At 52.5% G+C, this 13,235-nt stretch overlaps 1 protein-coding gene across 1 annotated transcript in view; it reads left to right on the top strand.

Annotated features, from left to right (window-relative positions):
• Window positions 1-13,235, top strand: part of Nfam1 (NFAT activating protein with ITAM motif 1) — a 36,349-nt gene that overhangs the window by 11,966 nt on the left and 11,148 nt on the right. The window contains exons 2-4 of the mRNA XM_032918573.1: window positions 5,121-5,441; window positions 6,571-6,683; window positions 11,107-11,205. Coding sequence (XP_032774464.1) covers window positions 5,121-5,441; window positions 6,571-6,683; window positions 11,107-11,205 — 533 coding nt within the window. The remainder of the gene's footprint in view (window positions 1-5,120; window positions 5,442-6,570; window positions 6,684-11,106; window positions 11,206-13,235) is intronic.

The raw sequence follows: 13,235 nt of genomic DNA, 5'->3' as shown, positions 1-13,235 counted from the left end.
GATACACAAGGTTCCTGGTTCTGTCTCCCTGTGCCTAGTTTGTCTCAGTTCCATCTGCCTTGAAGACCTGTGGAACTTTAAACATGACCAGAAAAGCTACTCTGCTTTGTGTCAGGGCCCTTTGGACCCTCAGCAGCTCTGGTCACTCTGAGGAAGTCACAGTCTTTGGTCACTTGAAATCACCAATGATTGCTGTTTCTTCAAATGTCCAACCCTGGAACAGACACGCTGACCTTGACAATGGCCAAGGTTGCTCCTTTGAAGCTCGGAGTCTGTAGAGGGTGAGGTCGGATCTCCTCATCTCTCTCTCATTCAGACCCCTCCTCCTGTTCTTGCCTATGGTCACCTTGAGTGGAAGTAGAGAGAGGAAAATCATGTAAGGTCAGGGCCACTGTGTTCTGGGGATTGTAATGACAGGGTTTCCACTCAAGTCAGGTGGTGGTGCACACTTTTACTCCCTTGAACTCTGTGAGTTAAAGGCCAGTCTGGTCTACACAGCGAGTTCCACGACAGCCAGGGCTACACAGAGAAATCCAGACTTGAAAAACCAAACCAAACCAAACCAACCAACCAACCAACCAAACAAGGAAAACACAAAAACAAGAAATCAAATAAGCAAACGAACAAACCAAGACACTCAACCACACTTTGTGGTCCTCTCCCTTCTCAGCTTCTCGGAATCCGGGGTCTACTCAGTCCTGCTCCTGGGATACTTTTCTCCAAAGACAGCTTCGTGAACAGCTCCCTGTCTGGCCACACTGTCCTGTGAGTGACACGAGCCAAAGGGCACGTAATCACTTGTCTGTGCCTGGACTGTGCCAACGTGATTGCTGCTGCTGGAATCTGACAGACTGCCTTTAGTGGCTGATGGCTTTCGAGCCTGGCTACTCCATGAACACTGCCCACCCTTCCCTCTCCTGTGCCTAACTACAACACCTCTGTTCATGACTCCTACAGATTTGAGCTCATATAACCCCCATTTCCTTTCATTTAACATGTAATTATTTAGCATGTGTGCGTATGTGTGTGTGTGGTATACATGTATGTGTGTGTGAGTGTGTACATGTATGAGAGTGTGTGTGTGTGTGTGTGTGTGTGTGTGTGTGTGTGTGTGTGTGTGTTCTCTACTATGAGTTTGGCTGTCAGAGAATAACTTGAGGGAGTCTGTTCTCTTTTTCTACCATGCAGATCCCAAGAATCAAACTTGGGCCATCAGGCTTAGTGGCAACCATCTTCCGCACTGAAACTTCCTTCCTTCCTTCCTTCCTTCCTTCCTTCCTTCCTTCCTTCCTTCCTTCCTTCCTTCCTCCTCCCTTTCTTCCTCCCCTCCCTTCCTCCCTCCCTCCTCCTCCTCCCTCCTCCCTTCCTTCCTTCCTTCCTTCCTTCCTTCCTTCCTTCCTTCCTTCCTTCCTTCTGGTTTTTTTGAGACAGAGTTTCTCTGTGTAGCCCTGGCTGTCCTGGAACGCGCTCTGTAAACTAGGCTGGCCTTGAACTCACAGAGATCCCTTGCCTCTGCCTCCCAAGTGCTGGCATTAAAGGTATGCATTACTGCTTTCTTCTTTCTGAGATTTTATTATTATTTTTTAATGTACATTTGTTTACAAGTGTCTGCCTGTGCACCACTTGAATACAATGCCTTTAGGGACCAGAAGAGGGCACCGGGTCCCATGGAACTAGAGTTACAGAAGGATGTAAACTGCCATGTGGGTGCTGGGACTTGAACCTGGGTCCTTGGGAAGAGCAGCCTGGCTCTCTGTCTTTTGTTTTCTTTTTGTTTGTCTGCGGAGTGGCGTTCCTATAATTGCCTCATGTTAGTGTGCCCGTGTCATACCTGGCTAGAGTAGACTTTCTATCCACAGTCTTTTCCTTCTGTTTCTGGACATCCACTTCCAAGTCACGGAAGTCATCAACTGCCAGGCATCTCCTGACCTGCCCAGAGAGCCTTAGTGCTCACTCCCTTCCCACCACCGGTTTCTTTGCTCCCAGCGATGCCTTTCTCACCACACAGGATGCTGACAGCTACCTAGAACCTCTTCTGAGTTTGTATGTGTGTTTGGGGCACAGCAAGTGCTAGAGGGGAAGGTCCCATGACTTAGAATTTCTCTAAGCTCATCTCCAGCTTTGGACCTTAAATTGGGGACACTTCTCATGGGAGACAAACGGAGTGAAAGCAGGGGGCTGGGCATCCACAAGGTGGTCCAGGCCTTGGGGTGTTAATACCCCAACAAAGGAGAAACAAGAGAGACTCCATCCTCAGGCCAGACACTCATCTGCAGTGCACTTAGATTCCCCCTGGCTCTTGGCTGTTTCCTGACAGTTGTCATTGCTTATGACATGGAAGGAGCTGCGTCTTCTCTCCTCCTTTAGACACAACACAACACTTTCATCAGGGCCCGAGGTTCCCATTCCCAAGTCTCTGTGGAATTTTTATTGTCCCAACCCTTTACCCTTAAAATAGTAAATTCCACAAGGCTGTAGAACAACAGGTATCTATTTTTGTAGATGTTTCCAAAATTGTAAAGATCTGGTTAATTACACTGGCAGATTCCATCACTTTCTAGAAGGAGGTCTTGAGTGGGGGTAATTTTTAAAGACTGGGTATCTTCCAGCCAGGAGAAATGGGAAGGTGTCTTTGTCACATTGGCAATGCGCCTACCTCCCCTAGCCTGAGAGAGGCCTCAACTCTGGAGAACCAAAAGGTCCCAGGGGAGGAGGCGTGACCACTTTCCAGGTCTCTTGGTTGCATTACAACCTTCAGCCTTCACTCTGGAAATCCTGGGGAAACCAGCCAGGCTCCGTTTACCCTGGCAGCCTAACAGGGTCCTAGTGAGAGCCCATTAGGAGGATCAGGTCCTGGGAGCCCCTGAGGAACCAAGTCTAGGATCTCAGGAATTGGCCATAGGAAGAAATAGAGGCCACAAGAAGGGGGGACAGGTAGAGGGGCTCTGAATAGAGAACTCCCCAGGTAAGGGGCACCGTGGGCGGGGGAGTTCACAGACAGGCCTCAGAGAGGGTGTGTGTAGTTACAAGGAGACGCTGACAGAGCAGCTAGAGAAGGATGGAACGGGCTGTGTGACGGATGAGCCGCTGGAAGGGTGGACGTGCTCTTTTTTTTTTTTTTTTTTTTTTTTGGTTCTTTTTTTTGGAGCTGGGGACCGAACCCAGGGCCTTGCGCTTCCTGGGCAAGCGCTCTACCACTGAGCTAAATCCCCAGCCCCGTGGACGTGCTCTTAATCATTTGGAGTTCACTCCATCCTCTGGCTTCATATACTTTCCAGTCCATCTGGAACCCTGGGAGATCATGCCACAGCACCTGCCCCCCCCTCCTCTCCCCAGCTGTCTTTGTTAGGGTTTTCCTGCTGTCAACAGACACCATGACCAAGGCAACGCTTATAAGGGACAACATTTAACTGGGGCTGGCTTACAGTTCAGAGGTTCAGTCTGTTATCTTCAAGGCAGGAGAGCATGACAGCATCCAGGCAGGCATGGGTCGAAGGAACTGAGAGTTCTACATCTTCATCCAAAGGCAGACAGGAGAAGACTGACTTCCTAACTTGGTTAGGACGAGGGTCTCCTTGCCCATCTCTACAATGACACGCTTCCTCCAACAAGGCCACACCCACTCCAACAAAGCCACACCTCCTAATAGCGCCCCTCTCTGAGGCAAGCACATTCAAACCACCATGCAAGTCACTCAGACCACCCCTACCCTGAATCAAGGCTTCTTAATGACAAATCCTGTTGTGCCAGTATTATATGGTGTACACGCTCTAGACAAACCACATATGCTCTGCAGCAGAGGTGAAAGAGGAAGAGGACAGTGCCTGCCCCAGGGAAGCTCAGAACAGGGACTGCTTGCTAGGAAAAGGACCTGGCAGAGCTCCTCAGTCAATACTCCAAAGTGACCATCGTCCCACTCTGACAGTGATCAGGGCCCTATTGGTACCCCCAGTTCCTTAGGGGATGGAATATCTCTTACAGGTTCAACAGCAAATTCAAAATATCAGCTTCTTCAAAGCTGTAAGGATTTTACCGGGAAATCCACCCCCTCCCCCTGCTCTGGAGTCTTTCAGGAGGCCCTGCCTCCCCTGAAGGCCCTTCCCCCGCACCCCCAGGGGAAAGCTGAAGAGGCCAGACAAGACCCTCCTGGCTCTAGGCCAGCCCACACCACAGGCAGGAGGCCCACAGCTCTGTTTCCTCAGCAAAATAAATCTTGAGACTCTCTAAGCGTCTCAAAATGCACGATCTTCTCCCGATTAACAAGCCGGCCTGCGTGTTCTTGGCTGCTTGCTGCCGACCTCAATTTAAAAACTGTCTGCTGTTTAGCTGCTGGAGAGGAAGGGCCCCGGGAAGCATGGAATATTGGAGCTGAGAGCCCCGGGCTGCCAAAGTCGGGGGTGGTGGCTGCTGACCCTGCTCCAATTATGAACAGCATCCCAGAAGCCTGCGGGAGGCCTAGCCAGGCCAGCCCGCTGCGTTTGGGGATGTTTAGACTGGTTTTGGATGAATATGGGGTATCGGGGATGGCTTCGGTGGAACTGGCCTGGTGACGGGTGTTGAACACTGAGAAGCCACATATTAGCAGGTCTGTGTGGCGGGAGGGCTGCTCCCTGTGGAGTGGTTTGTCATACACACCACATAGAGACTTGACAAAGTTCTCGGAGGCCTGATTCCTGGAATAGCCTGTCTCTGCCCGCTGGCCAGTCTCCCCTGGCTGGCAGAGCAGTGGGAAGACCTGCTCCCTCTGTCCCTTGCCAGGAAGTGTTCGGGACACTTTTCTTTGCTTCTTCACTAGCTTTTGGCTCCTTAGGCCTCTATGTGTAACAAATGGGGCTGCCCTTTGTCCTGTAGGAAGGAAAAGGGTTAGGAGCACAGACTCTGAGGTTCCCTCAGCCTTGGGTGTTTCTCTGCTTTACCCCCTACCTCTGAAGAATCTGACCCAGTGGTTGTCCTTCGTGACTCTCAGTCTTCCTCCATCAAGGCTCTTGCCTGGTTGCCTTGTGTTGGGGAAATGGAGTCTCTTTGATGAATCACGCTGTGCAGTAAAACATGCAGGAGGCATACTCGGGGTGAGGAAACGTCCATCGAGCTGTCGCTTGACCCTGTTGTCCCCCCCACAGGAGGGATAACAGTGACCCATACCGGCCTTCCTATCAAGGTCTCGCTGGCAAACACGGATATGTCCTTTAGTTGCAAAATCCACAACTTCCTAGCAACCGAGATCTTCATGTTCACCGTTAGCTTCTTTTACGTGGATATCCATGGTGAGAAAAGCTCGGAGAAGCCGATTGCCTGCCAACCCAGGCCTGGCATGGAGAACCAGACCATGGATTGCATGGTTCAACTCAGCCTGCCAAATGCATCAGCCACAGGCACTTACTACTGCCAAGTCAAAGGACATGTGACAAGTCAGAGCGACGGCATCTTCATTCTGGTCAGAGGTAAGGCCTCCTCCCAGAGCCTTCCAGGCAGAAGGAATGTGAAGTCACCAGCCGTCCCCTGTCTTGTCTTCCAGCTTTGCAAACAGAGCAGAAGCATCCCCAGGAAAACCCCATCTTTCGAGCGTGCCAGGCACCTGCCTTGGTGTTAAAGGGAAGGGGCCCAGAATGAGGATCTTCCTCTAGCTGCCTTGGACAAGTGGCTTGCAAGAGGTCACTCAGACCTCTGGTGCCAGATCCGTTAGCAGTGCAGGCAAGGGTTAGGCATGTGCACACGTGGACTTGAGGGTATCCTTGCCTGAGTGAGCAATTGCTTTGCATTGTTCTGACAATGACTTCTAGCTATGATTCTCAGTGGTATGAGACCCCCCGCCCCCAATGTTAAGAGCAAGCTGTGGTCTAAGCCTTGGATCCTTCTCTACCTTCCTCTGTGAGTCCCACTGGAAAGGGCTGGGGACTCCGGAATCCCTCAGACCCAGGTTCAAATTCCTGTCTTAGTGCTTGCCTGGATGTGAACTTGGGCCTGATCTTCATGTCAGTAGTCTGCCCATTACAGACTTGAGCAATGTTGGATCGGAGAGACTGTGAAGGCTGCAGCCTGGTGATGGGAGGCACTTTCTAAGTAACTAATCTGGGCCCACGAGTGGGTCATTCTCTGTGCATTTCTGCCAGCTAGATAGAGGCAGGGAAGAAGGGTGGAGGGGAGGCTTGCCCCTTGTCTGCCCCTGGTGTGACTTTCCTTGTAAGCCAGTGTAAGCCTGTCTCCCTCGACCCGCACAACACATGCTCACATAACCATTATCTCAGATACAGGGGAGGAAGGCCCCAAAGATGATATGACTCACACGGGATCCCCTAGGCAGCCCTCAGTGGTGCCAGCTCACTGGGGCAGGGCCACTAAAGGAGCAAGTAACCCCACCCTTGTCCTTAGAGAACCAGGGCTGTCAACATATAGAGGAGTGAAGCCAAAGCCCTGAAGGGTATCAGAGGGTTCTTGACAAGCTCAGGAGTTGTAGAGCTAGAAATGAGTCAAAAGCAATGTGAGGCTTTGGGGCTGGGGGCTGGTGGGTCAGGTAGGCGTCCATTCCTCCTGGGAAACTCACCCTCTGCTCTCTGCTGTCATCCTTCTCAGACACAGGGTACCAGCCACCTTCATTCAAGGTCCAGGAGGCTCTGCTACTTAGCTTTACCGGCCTGCTCAGTGTCCTGGGTGTGCTGGGCACGGCGCTGCTGTTCTGGAAGAAGGTGAGGATCACATGGACATATAACATATTGTGTTGAGTCTCCCCATGCCCATACCAAGAAACTGGGGAGGCTTCTGGGACCAGAGGCTGCTCCTGTCACATCCTAGACCCTGGGGAGGATACCCCATCAGCCCACAGACCCTCTTTGACCCTATTGAAAGAAATGGGGGCTCTGTAGACTCTTCAGAGTTGCTCGTTCCTCTAAGAATCTGGGAGAAGCTGGGTGGTAGTGGTGTACACCTTCCATTCAATGCTGGAAGGCAGAGGCAGGCGGATCTCTGAGTTTGAGGCCAGCCCGGTCTACAGAGCCGCGTTCAGGACAGCCAGAGAAACCCTGTTTTGAAAAACCAAAAACCAAAAACCAAAAAAAATGTGGGAGAAGACACAGGCTCTCACGCTGTTCCCAGACAGAGCCCTACCCAGATACCCAGCAATGTATAGTGAAAGAGACTAAGAGATGCTGTGTGCCCAGCCCACCCACACATCTCCTGTGTTCCCTTCCATAGCTCTGTGAAGAGATTTCCTCTCATCTCACAGCCCCATAGAGGGAGGCTCAGAGATGCTACGATCTGCCCATGGCCATGTAGAAAGTACATGACAGAGTATAAGAGTTGGGGGGCCTTGTGTAGGGGACAGTTTGCTCCAGCTCTTTGCCTGGCTGTTTTGTGTTCATGGTGGCTGCCTAGGAGAGCTGACTCCCCACTGGGGTACCCCTCATCCTCACCCTCTCTCAGTGGTCTCTCGGCTCATACTTCTTCCCTGTGGCAGCCACAGCCTGTGCTCTAGGATTCTGTACATAGTTGGTACTCAGTAAATCTGCTGAAGGAAGTGTAATTTGCAGGGTCCTTTCATGGGTTTTAGTAAACACACGGATTAACTTCTTAAGTGGACCTTAGCTGAGTACCTACTATGCACCAGGCATTATATATTAAAGGTTAGGAGGAACCCAAGGGAAACAGGAAGACTAAAATCTCAAGATAGCCTGCTTGGAGGTGAGTGAGGTCTGGGGAAGGGGCTTGAGAGTGCAATCTCCGGGTTAGGCTTGTATTTTAAGTCTGCCCCTTACCAGCTCTACAAGATTGGATAGGGTAATCAATTCCTCCCTGCCTCCGTTCCTCAACTGAGATCTCTCCCACGGAGATTTCAAGATTTCAAGCACAGGCAATTCCCAGCATCCTGTCTGTGGAGAGAAGGGGTGATGGTGGGATGCGAGGGTAGGCCTCAGTTACTTTGAGCACCAGGACAGCTACTCTCCTGAGAGGGTGACGATCTTCTGTCGTGGGAGCAGGTGTGACAACTCCACCTGCATGGCGCCAGTGGTGGTGGTCCTGGCAGTTCCTGGACGCTTTTCTCAGAGCCCTGTGTGCACCTGTGTGACTGCTCTGCCCTGGGGCTTACGTTTTCATACATTGATGAGCTGCCAGGCCCCTTCCCAAGCTCTGGACCTCCGTGTAGTGAGAGTGGTGACTAAAGATGTACAGGGCTGATGGTATCTTCACCTCCTGTGTCCAAAAAACCCACTCTGCAGGCCTGTAAGCCTCCTGCTCCCAGCACCCCTGGGCTCAGGATTAAGTCCGAGCTAGAGTTGTGCTTGGCTTGTCCACTTGTTCCCATGTCTAATCCCTCAGCCTTTCCAAGGTCTGGTCCCTTCTCCCCCACCCGCCTGAGCCCCATGACCCTCCTCAGGTTCCTTGCTTGCCTCCCCCCAGTCTATTATACAACCCCTGGCTTCTACATTTCTGCTGTCTCCCCACCTGAGTGCACCCCACCCCCCGTCCCCCAGGACAGGGACTGGTCTCTGGTGCCTGACACGTAGTAGGTGCTGGTGGAAGGAATTATGGGATATATGCATGCTGATTCCTGAAGGACGAATAGGAGCTGACTAGGGCACGAGGAGGGCAAGGTGACATCATGTCATGGCTTCCATTCCAAGGAGGTCTAGCAGGCTTCTTGGCCAGCTGCTGGCAGTATACAGAGAGCTAGGTCTCAGCCCAGACCTGCTGACCTTCATTGCATCCTACTGGGGAGAGGGAGCATGGGTAACAGAGAGCTAGGCACTATGGGAGAAACTGCCCTAGCTGGCGTACTCATCTGATAATCACAACCTTAAAGGGCTCATTTGGGCTGCTTGGGGTCAGGGTCCTAAGGTCGACAGAGCTGGCTCCAAGGGACGGAGAGCATCCCCAACCCCCGAGTTTTCAACAGTGCTCCTCCTCTGCCCTTATAGGAGTCCCACCTCAGCTTAGGCGTCCTGGCTGGCTGTCTGGACAGGGGTGGGAGAGCCTTTGACCTCCTCCCCACTGTCCGCAAGCTTCAGTTCACCTTGCACCTGCATATGAGGGTGGATGAGAGCAAATCTGACCATTTCCATCTCTGGTGGCTCCCACTGTCCTCCAGTCCCCTACCAGTAAAGAAACCCGTGTCATTTGGTATTCTGTGGCCTTGTCCTTGCCTGTATCCCCCCCCCCGCACTGTTCTCTTTCTTCTCCCTCCTTCCTCCCCCCCCCCTGTGCACACCCCTAACAATCTGCAGCCCGCTGTGGCTTTGAGCTTTTTCCTGAGGCCAACAGTGTAGCTCACCTCTCTGAGCTCTCAGGGGCAACCACAGCAGGCCGTAGGATCTTCAGTGCCATCCAGGCCCAGCACGGAGGAAGACAGGCACCACAGCCCACAGGTGCCTCATACCAAGACCTGTGTTTTTCCAGCTTTGTCTCCAACACTTATCCAGGTAGCCTCCAAATAGCCACTGCCTGTGACCTGTCCTTCAGCTTCCGTGGCATCTGCACAAGCAGGCTCAGAAAGGAAGGGTCCAGGACCCTAGCCATCTTGACTAGGAGGAGGTACCAATGTACCCTGAGGGTCCTAGAGGCCTGACTGTGACGGTGTATTCAGGAACAGACAGTGAGTCCAAAGAGTTACCAAACCAGTGTTTCCTCTACGGGGAGCCTCTTACTGACTTGACAGGCCTCAGTTTCCCTCTCTGTTAAATGGTAAATCCGTGACAGTTGACGAGGACAGGGTTCTTTCTGAATCATAAACCACACACAGATGGCAGCCCCTGTCTGTACGAGGCCTGCAAATTATCACAAAACAGAAGACAACACCCTAGGTAGCACCAGGGTGGGTAGGTATCTTAGTGTACACAGACGAAGGTTCAAGTCCCGCCCCCCCCACCCCAACCGTCAGTTATGGGCTGTGTGGTCTCAGCCAACCTCTGCCCTCTCGGGGTTCATGTGCAGAGCAGAGGTGACCTGGGAGCTCGTTTGCTGGGTTTGTCGGGGAGCAGGAGCAACAAGGCACGTCTCCCCGCCTGGCTCCGTGTTCAGAGATGTACAACGCTGAGACTGGGGGTGGCGCTGGCTTCTGCCTGCGAGTTAAGTAGCTCTTGAGTGCTAATCTGGGAGTAAATGGGCTGGGATTGGCAGGTGGCCAGGGTTTTTAATTAGCTCCTGCCCTGAGATGAGACCGCTGTTGCTCCACTGTTGGCAGTGTGGTGCCTGCGATGAGGGGGCCGTCCAGACCGCCTCCCTCTGACTGTCGCCCCAGCCCTGCGCTTTTCCAGCGGGGTGACCCAGCGCTCTCCAATTCCACTTGCCTTTTGCTTCAGCCTCGGGGAGCTTCCCAAAGCCGGCTGGGTTCAGACATCCTACCTAGAGCCCTCTATGCTTCCTGCTGTCCACACCGCCCTGCCTGTCAATCCTGCCCATCAGGGCGTTTAGCCTTAGGTTGACCTCTCCTGAGTCCTGCCTGCCTCCTGTGCTTCTGTCTGGAGCCCTCTCCCCTGTTTGTGCTGAACACAGGCCGGCCCTCATCCTTCCCCATCCCTATCTCTCACCAGAGTCCCGGCGTGTAGGAGGCTCTGCTGTGGTAAAGCTGCTACCTATACATTGCCCCCTCTCCTGCACACTTTAGGTTCAGGAGGGCAGGAATGTGTCCACCTTTTCACATGGTCCAGGCAACAGAGGGTGTTCAGCAAATCTGAGGTGGACGACGGAGGGTTTCAGAATGCCATCAGGTGGTTCCCCTTTGTCCCCTCCTTGAAGCTTTGCGGTCGTCTTGCCAAGGGGAGCTATTGCTGAAGACGTTGCAGCTAGAGGGAAACATCTTCCTCCAGGATGCAGTCAGCGAGGGGCTGGCTGGCATCCACTCGGGGCCCACCCACCATTTGGCTTTAGGTCCAGGCCCAGTCTCCCTAGAGTCAGACACTCTGCCTGTGACAATGGCTCTCGTGCATCTTCTTCAGCTTCCTGTAGCTTCAGGCTCCTCTCCCTGGAGAGGGTGGGTGGCAAGTGTTGAGTGATTAACTTTTGTGTGGCCCCATGACAATTGACAATGCTTCCCGCCTGATGGAGTGTGTAAGGGAAGGGAGAAGGGAGAGCTATTTCTTCGCAGCCTTGACAGCCCTGGCTCCCTTCTCCCCACAGAAACAGATAGCGGCTCTGGGCAAGCACACTGCTAAGACAGGCCCTGGTCCCAAACCCACCATCGGAACCACAAAGCCTCCAGCAGAATCCATCTACACGGTGAGTCCCGGGGCCCTTCTACCTCTCTCAGACTTGACCCAGGGCCTGACTGGCTGTGGGGTATTTCGGTGCCTCAAATTCCTAATCTGCAAAATGGACATGGTGATTCTACAGGTTAGATATCTGTCTGTCTCTGTCTCTGTCTCTGTCTGTCTCTCTGTCTCTGTCTGTCTGTCTCTCTCTGTCTCTCTGTCTCTGTCTGTCTCTCTGTCTCTCTGTCTGTATCTGTCTCTGTCTCTCTGTCTCTCTCTGTCTCTGTCTCTCTCTGTCTCTCTCTGTCTCTGTCTCTCTCTCTGTCTCTCTCTGTCTCTCTGTCTCTGTCTCTCTGTCTCTCTGTCTCTGTCTCTCTCTGTCTCTCTCTGTCTCTTTGTCTCTCTCTGTCTCTCTCTCTCTCTCTCTCTCTCTCTCTCTCTCTCTCTCTCTCTCTCTCTCTGTCTCTCTCTGTCTCTCTCTGTCTCTCTGTCTCTTTGTCTCTGTCTCTCTCTGTCTCTCTCTGTCTCTCTGTCTTTCTCTGTCTCTCTCTGTCTCTCTCTGTCTCTCTCTGTCTCTTGTCTCTCTCTCTCTGTATGTGTTGTTGTTGTTCCTTGTTCCTTTTTTTTTCCAGACTGGATTTCTCTGTGTCTGGCTGTCCCAGAACTCACTTTGAAGACCAGGCTGACCTTGAACTTAGAGATCTGTCTGCCTCTGCCTCCCAAGTGCTGGGATGAAATGGGTACGCCACCGACATCCAACCAAATTAGATGTTGCTACCAAGGTGAAAGGAGAGCCAGTGTGTGGGGGCCCCTTCAGGAACTTGAGGCAGTCACGCAAACACTGGCAAAGATGAAGAGACTTCCTTCATCTGACCAGATTATCCCCTCACCCTCTTCCGATATCTGTTGCACAAGCAACATTGAAGCAGTAACAGCAAAAGCCACGAAAAGAGGAAAGGGCCAGGCGCCGTGCCACACCCTTGGGTTTTCGCTAGTCCACCCACTCCCTTCCGTATTTACTCCTCCTCCAGTCACAGCGGCACTCCACACGGGACTGCATGTGTCACGTGCTGTGTGTGTCACATGTATTTCCCCTACCCCACAGTTCTCAGTTACAGGGAAGGGCCTAAGGAGGCTGTGCCTGCCTGGACCCCTGGAGAGGGGACTCTCCGTGTGTGCTGTGTTGCTTACAGACTTGTGAGAAGTGTACCTTCAGTGTAGAGAAAGTGAAGGGTTTGACCCCACTGTCAGCCATGGCCACCGGGCGCCCGGCCTGTTAGATAGCCAAGTACACAGTTTGAAGGTGCTCACCAGTTGTCCTTGTCCCCAGAACCTTGATGTACATGTGAGACCTGGCCACAAACCCCCACCCAGAGCATGATCAGAATTAGGCTATGTTCACCGAGGGTGGGGTGGGTGGCAATGAGGGCAAAGAACGTTTCCCTGGGGGACAGCATTGACAGCTCTAAGAACGGGACAGTTCTCAAAGGGCCCTCAGTTTCTCCTCCCCGGGGACTTCCCACCAGCTGTCGCAGCGTATGCTGCCCTGACTCCCCCACATCCTCTCTCCCTTCCCAGCAACTCAACGCTGTGAGAGATGATGATGTTAGCTGCTACACGTGAAAATCGATCTCTCTCTTTCAATCAATCTCCCCCTCCCCCTCCCTCCCCCCCTCCCTCCCTTCCTCCTCTCTCTAGTTCTCTCTCTTCTGGGAATAAAATCCAAGGTCTTGTGCATGCTAGGCAAGAAGGAAGTGCTGTTCGTTCCACTGAGAAGTAGCCTCAGTCCTTACACTGCTTTCATTTTGAGGTTTTTGTTTTGACACCTTTTGCTAGGCTGGCCTTGAACTCTTGACCCTCTTGTCTCCACCTCCAGAATGCTGGAATTGCTAGCTTGAGCTTTCCGTCCAACTGTACTTCAAAAATGTTAGAATTGCACAACCCAAAGAGAAAAGGTTTATTTGGTTTTGATATACTTAAGTGTTTTGCCTGTATCTTTGTCTGTGCTCCCCTGTGTGCCTGGTGACCAGGGAAGGTACCAGATTCTATAGAACCGAA

This window comes from Rattus rattus, chromosome 1 (genome assembly GCF_011064425.1).
Source record: "Rattus rattus isolate New Zealand chromosome 1, Rrattus_CSIRO_v1, whole genome shotgun sequence".
Taxonomy (NCBI): Eukaryota; Metazoa; Chordata; class Mammalia; order Rodentia; family Muridae; genus Rattus; species Rattus rattus.
The sequence above is the reverse complement of the archived record's forward strand: the minus strand, read 5'-3'. Positions and strand labels throughout refer to the sequence as shown.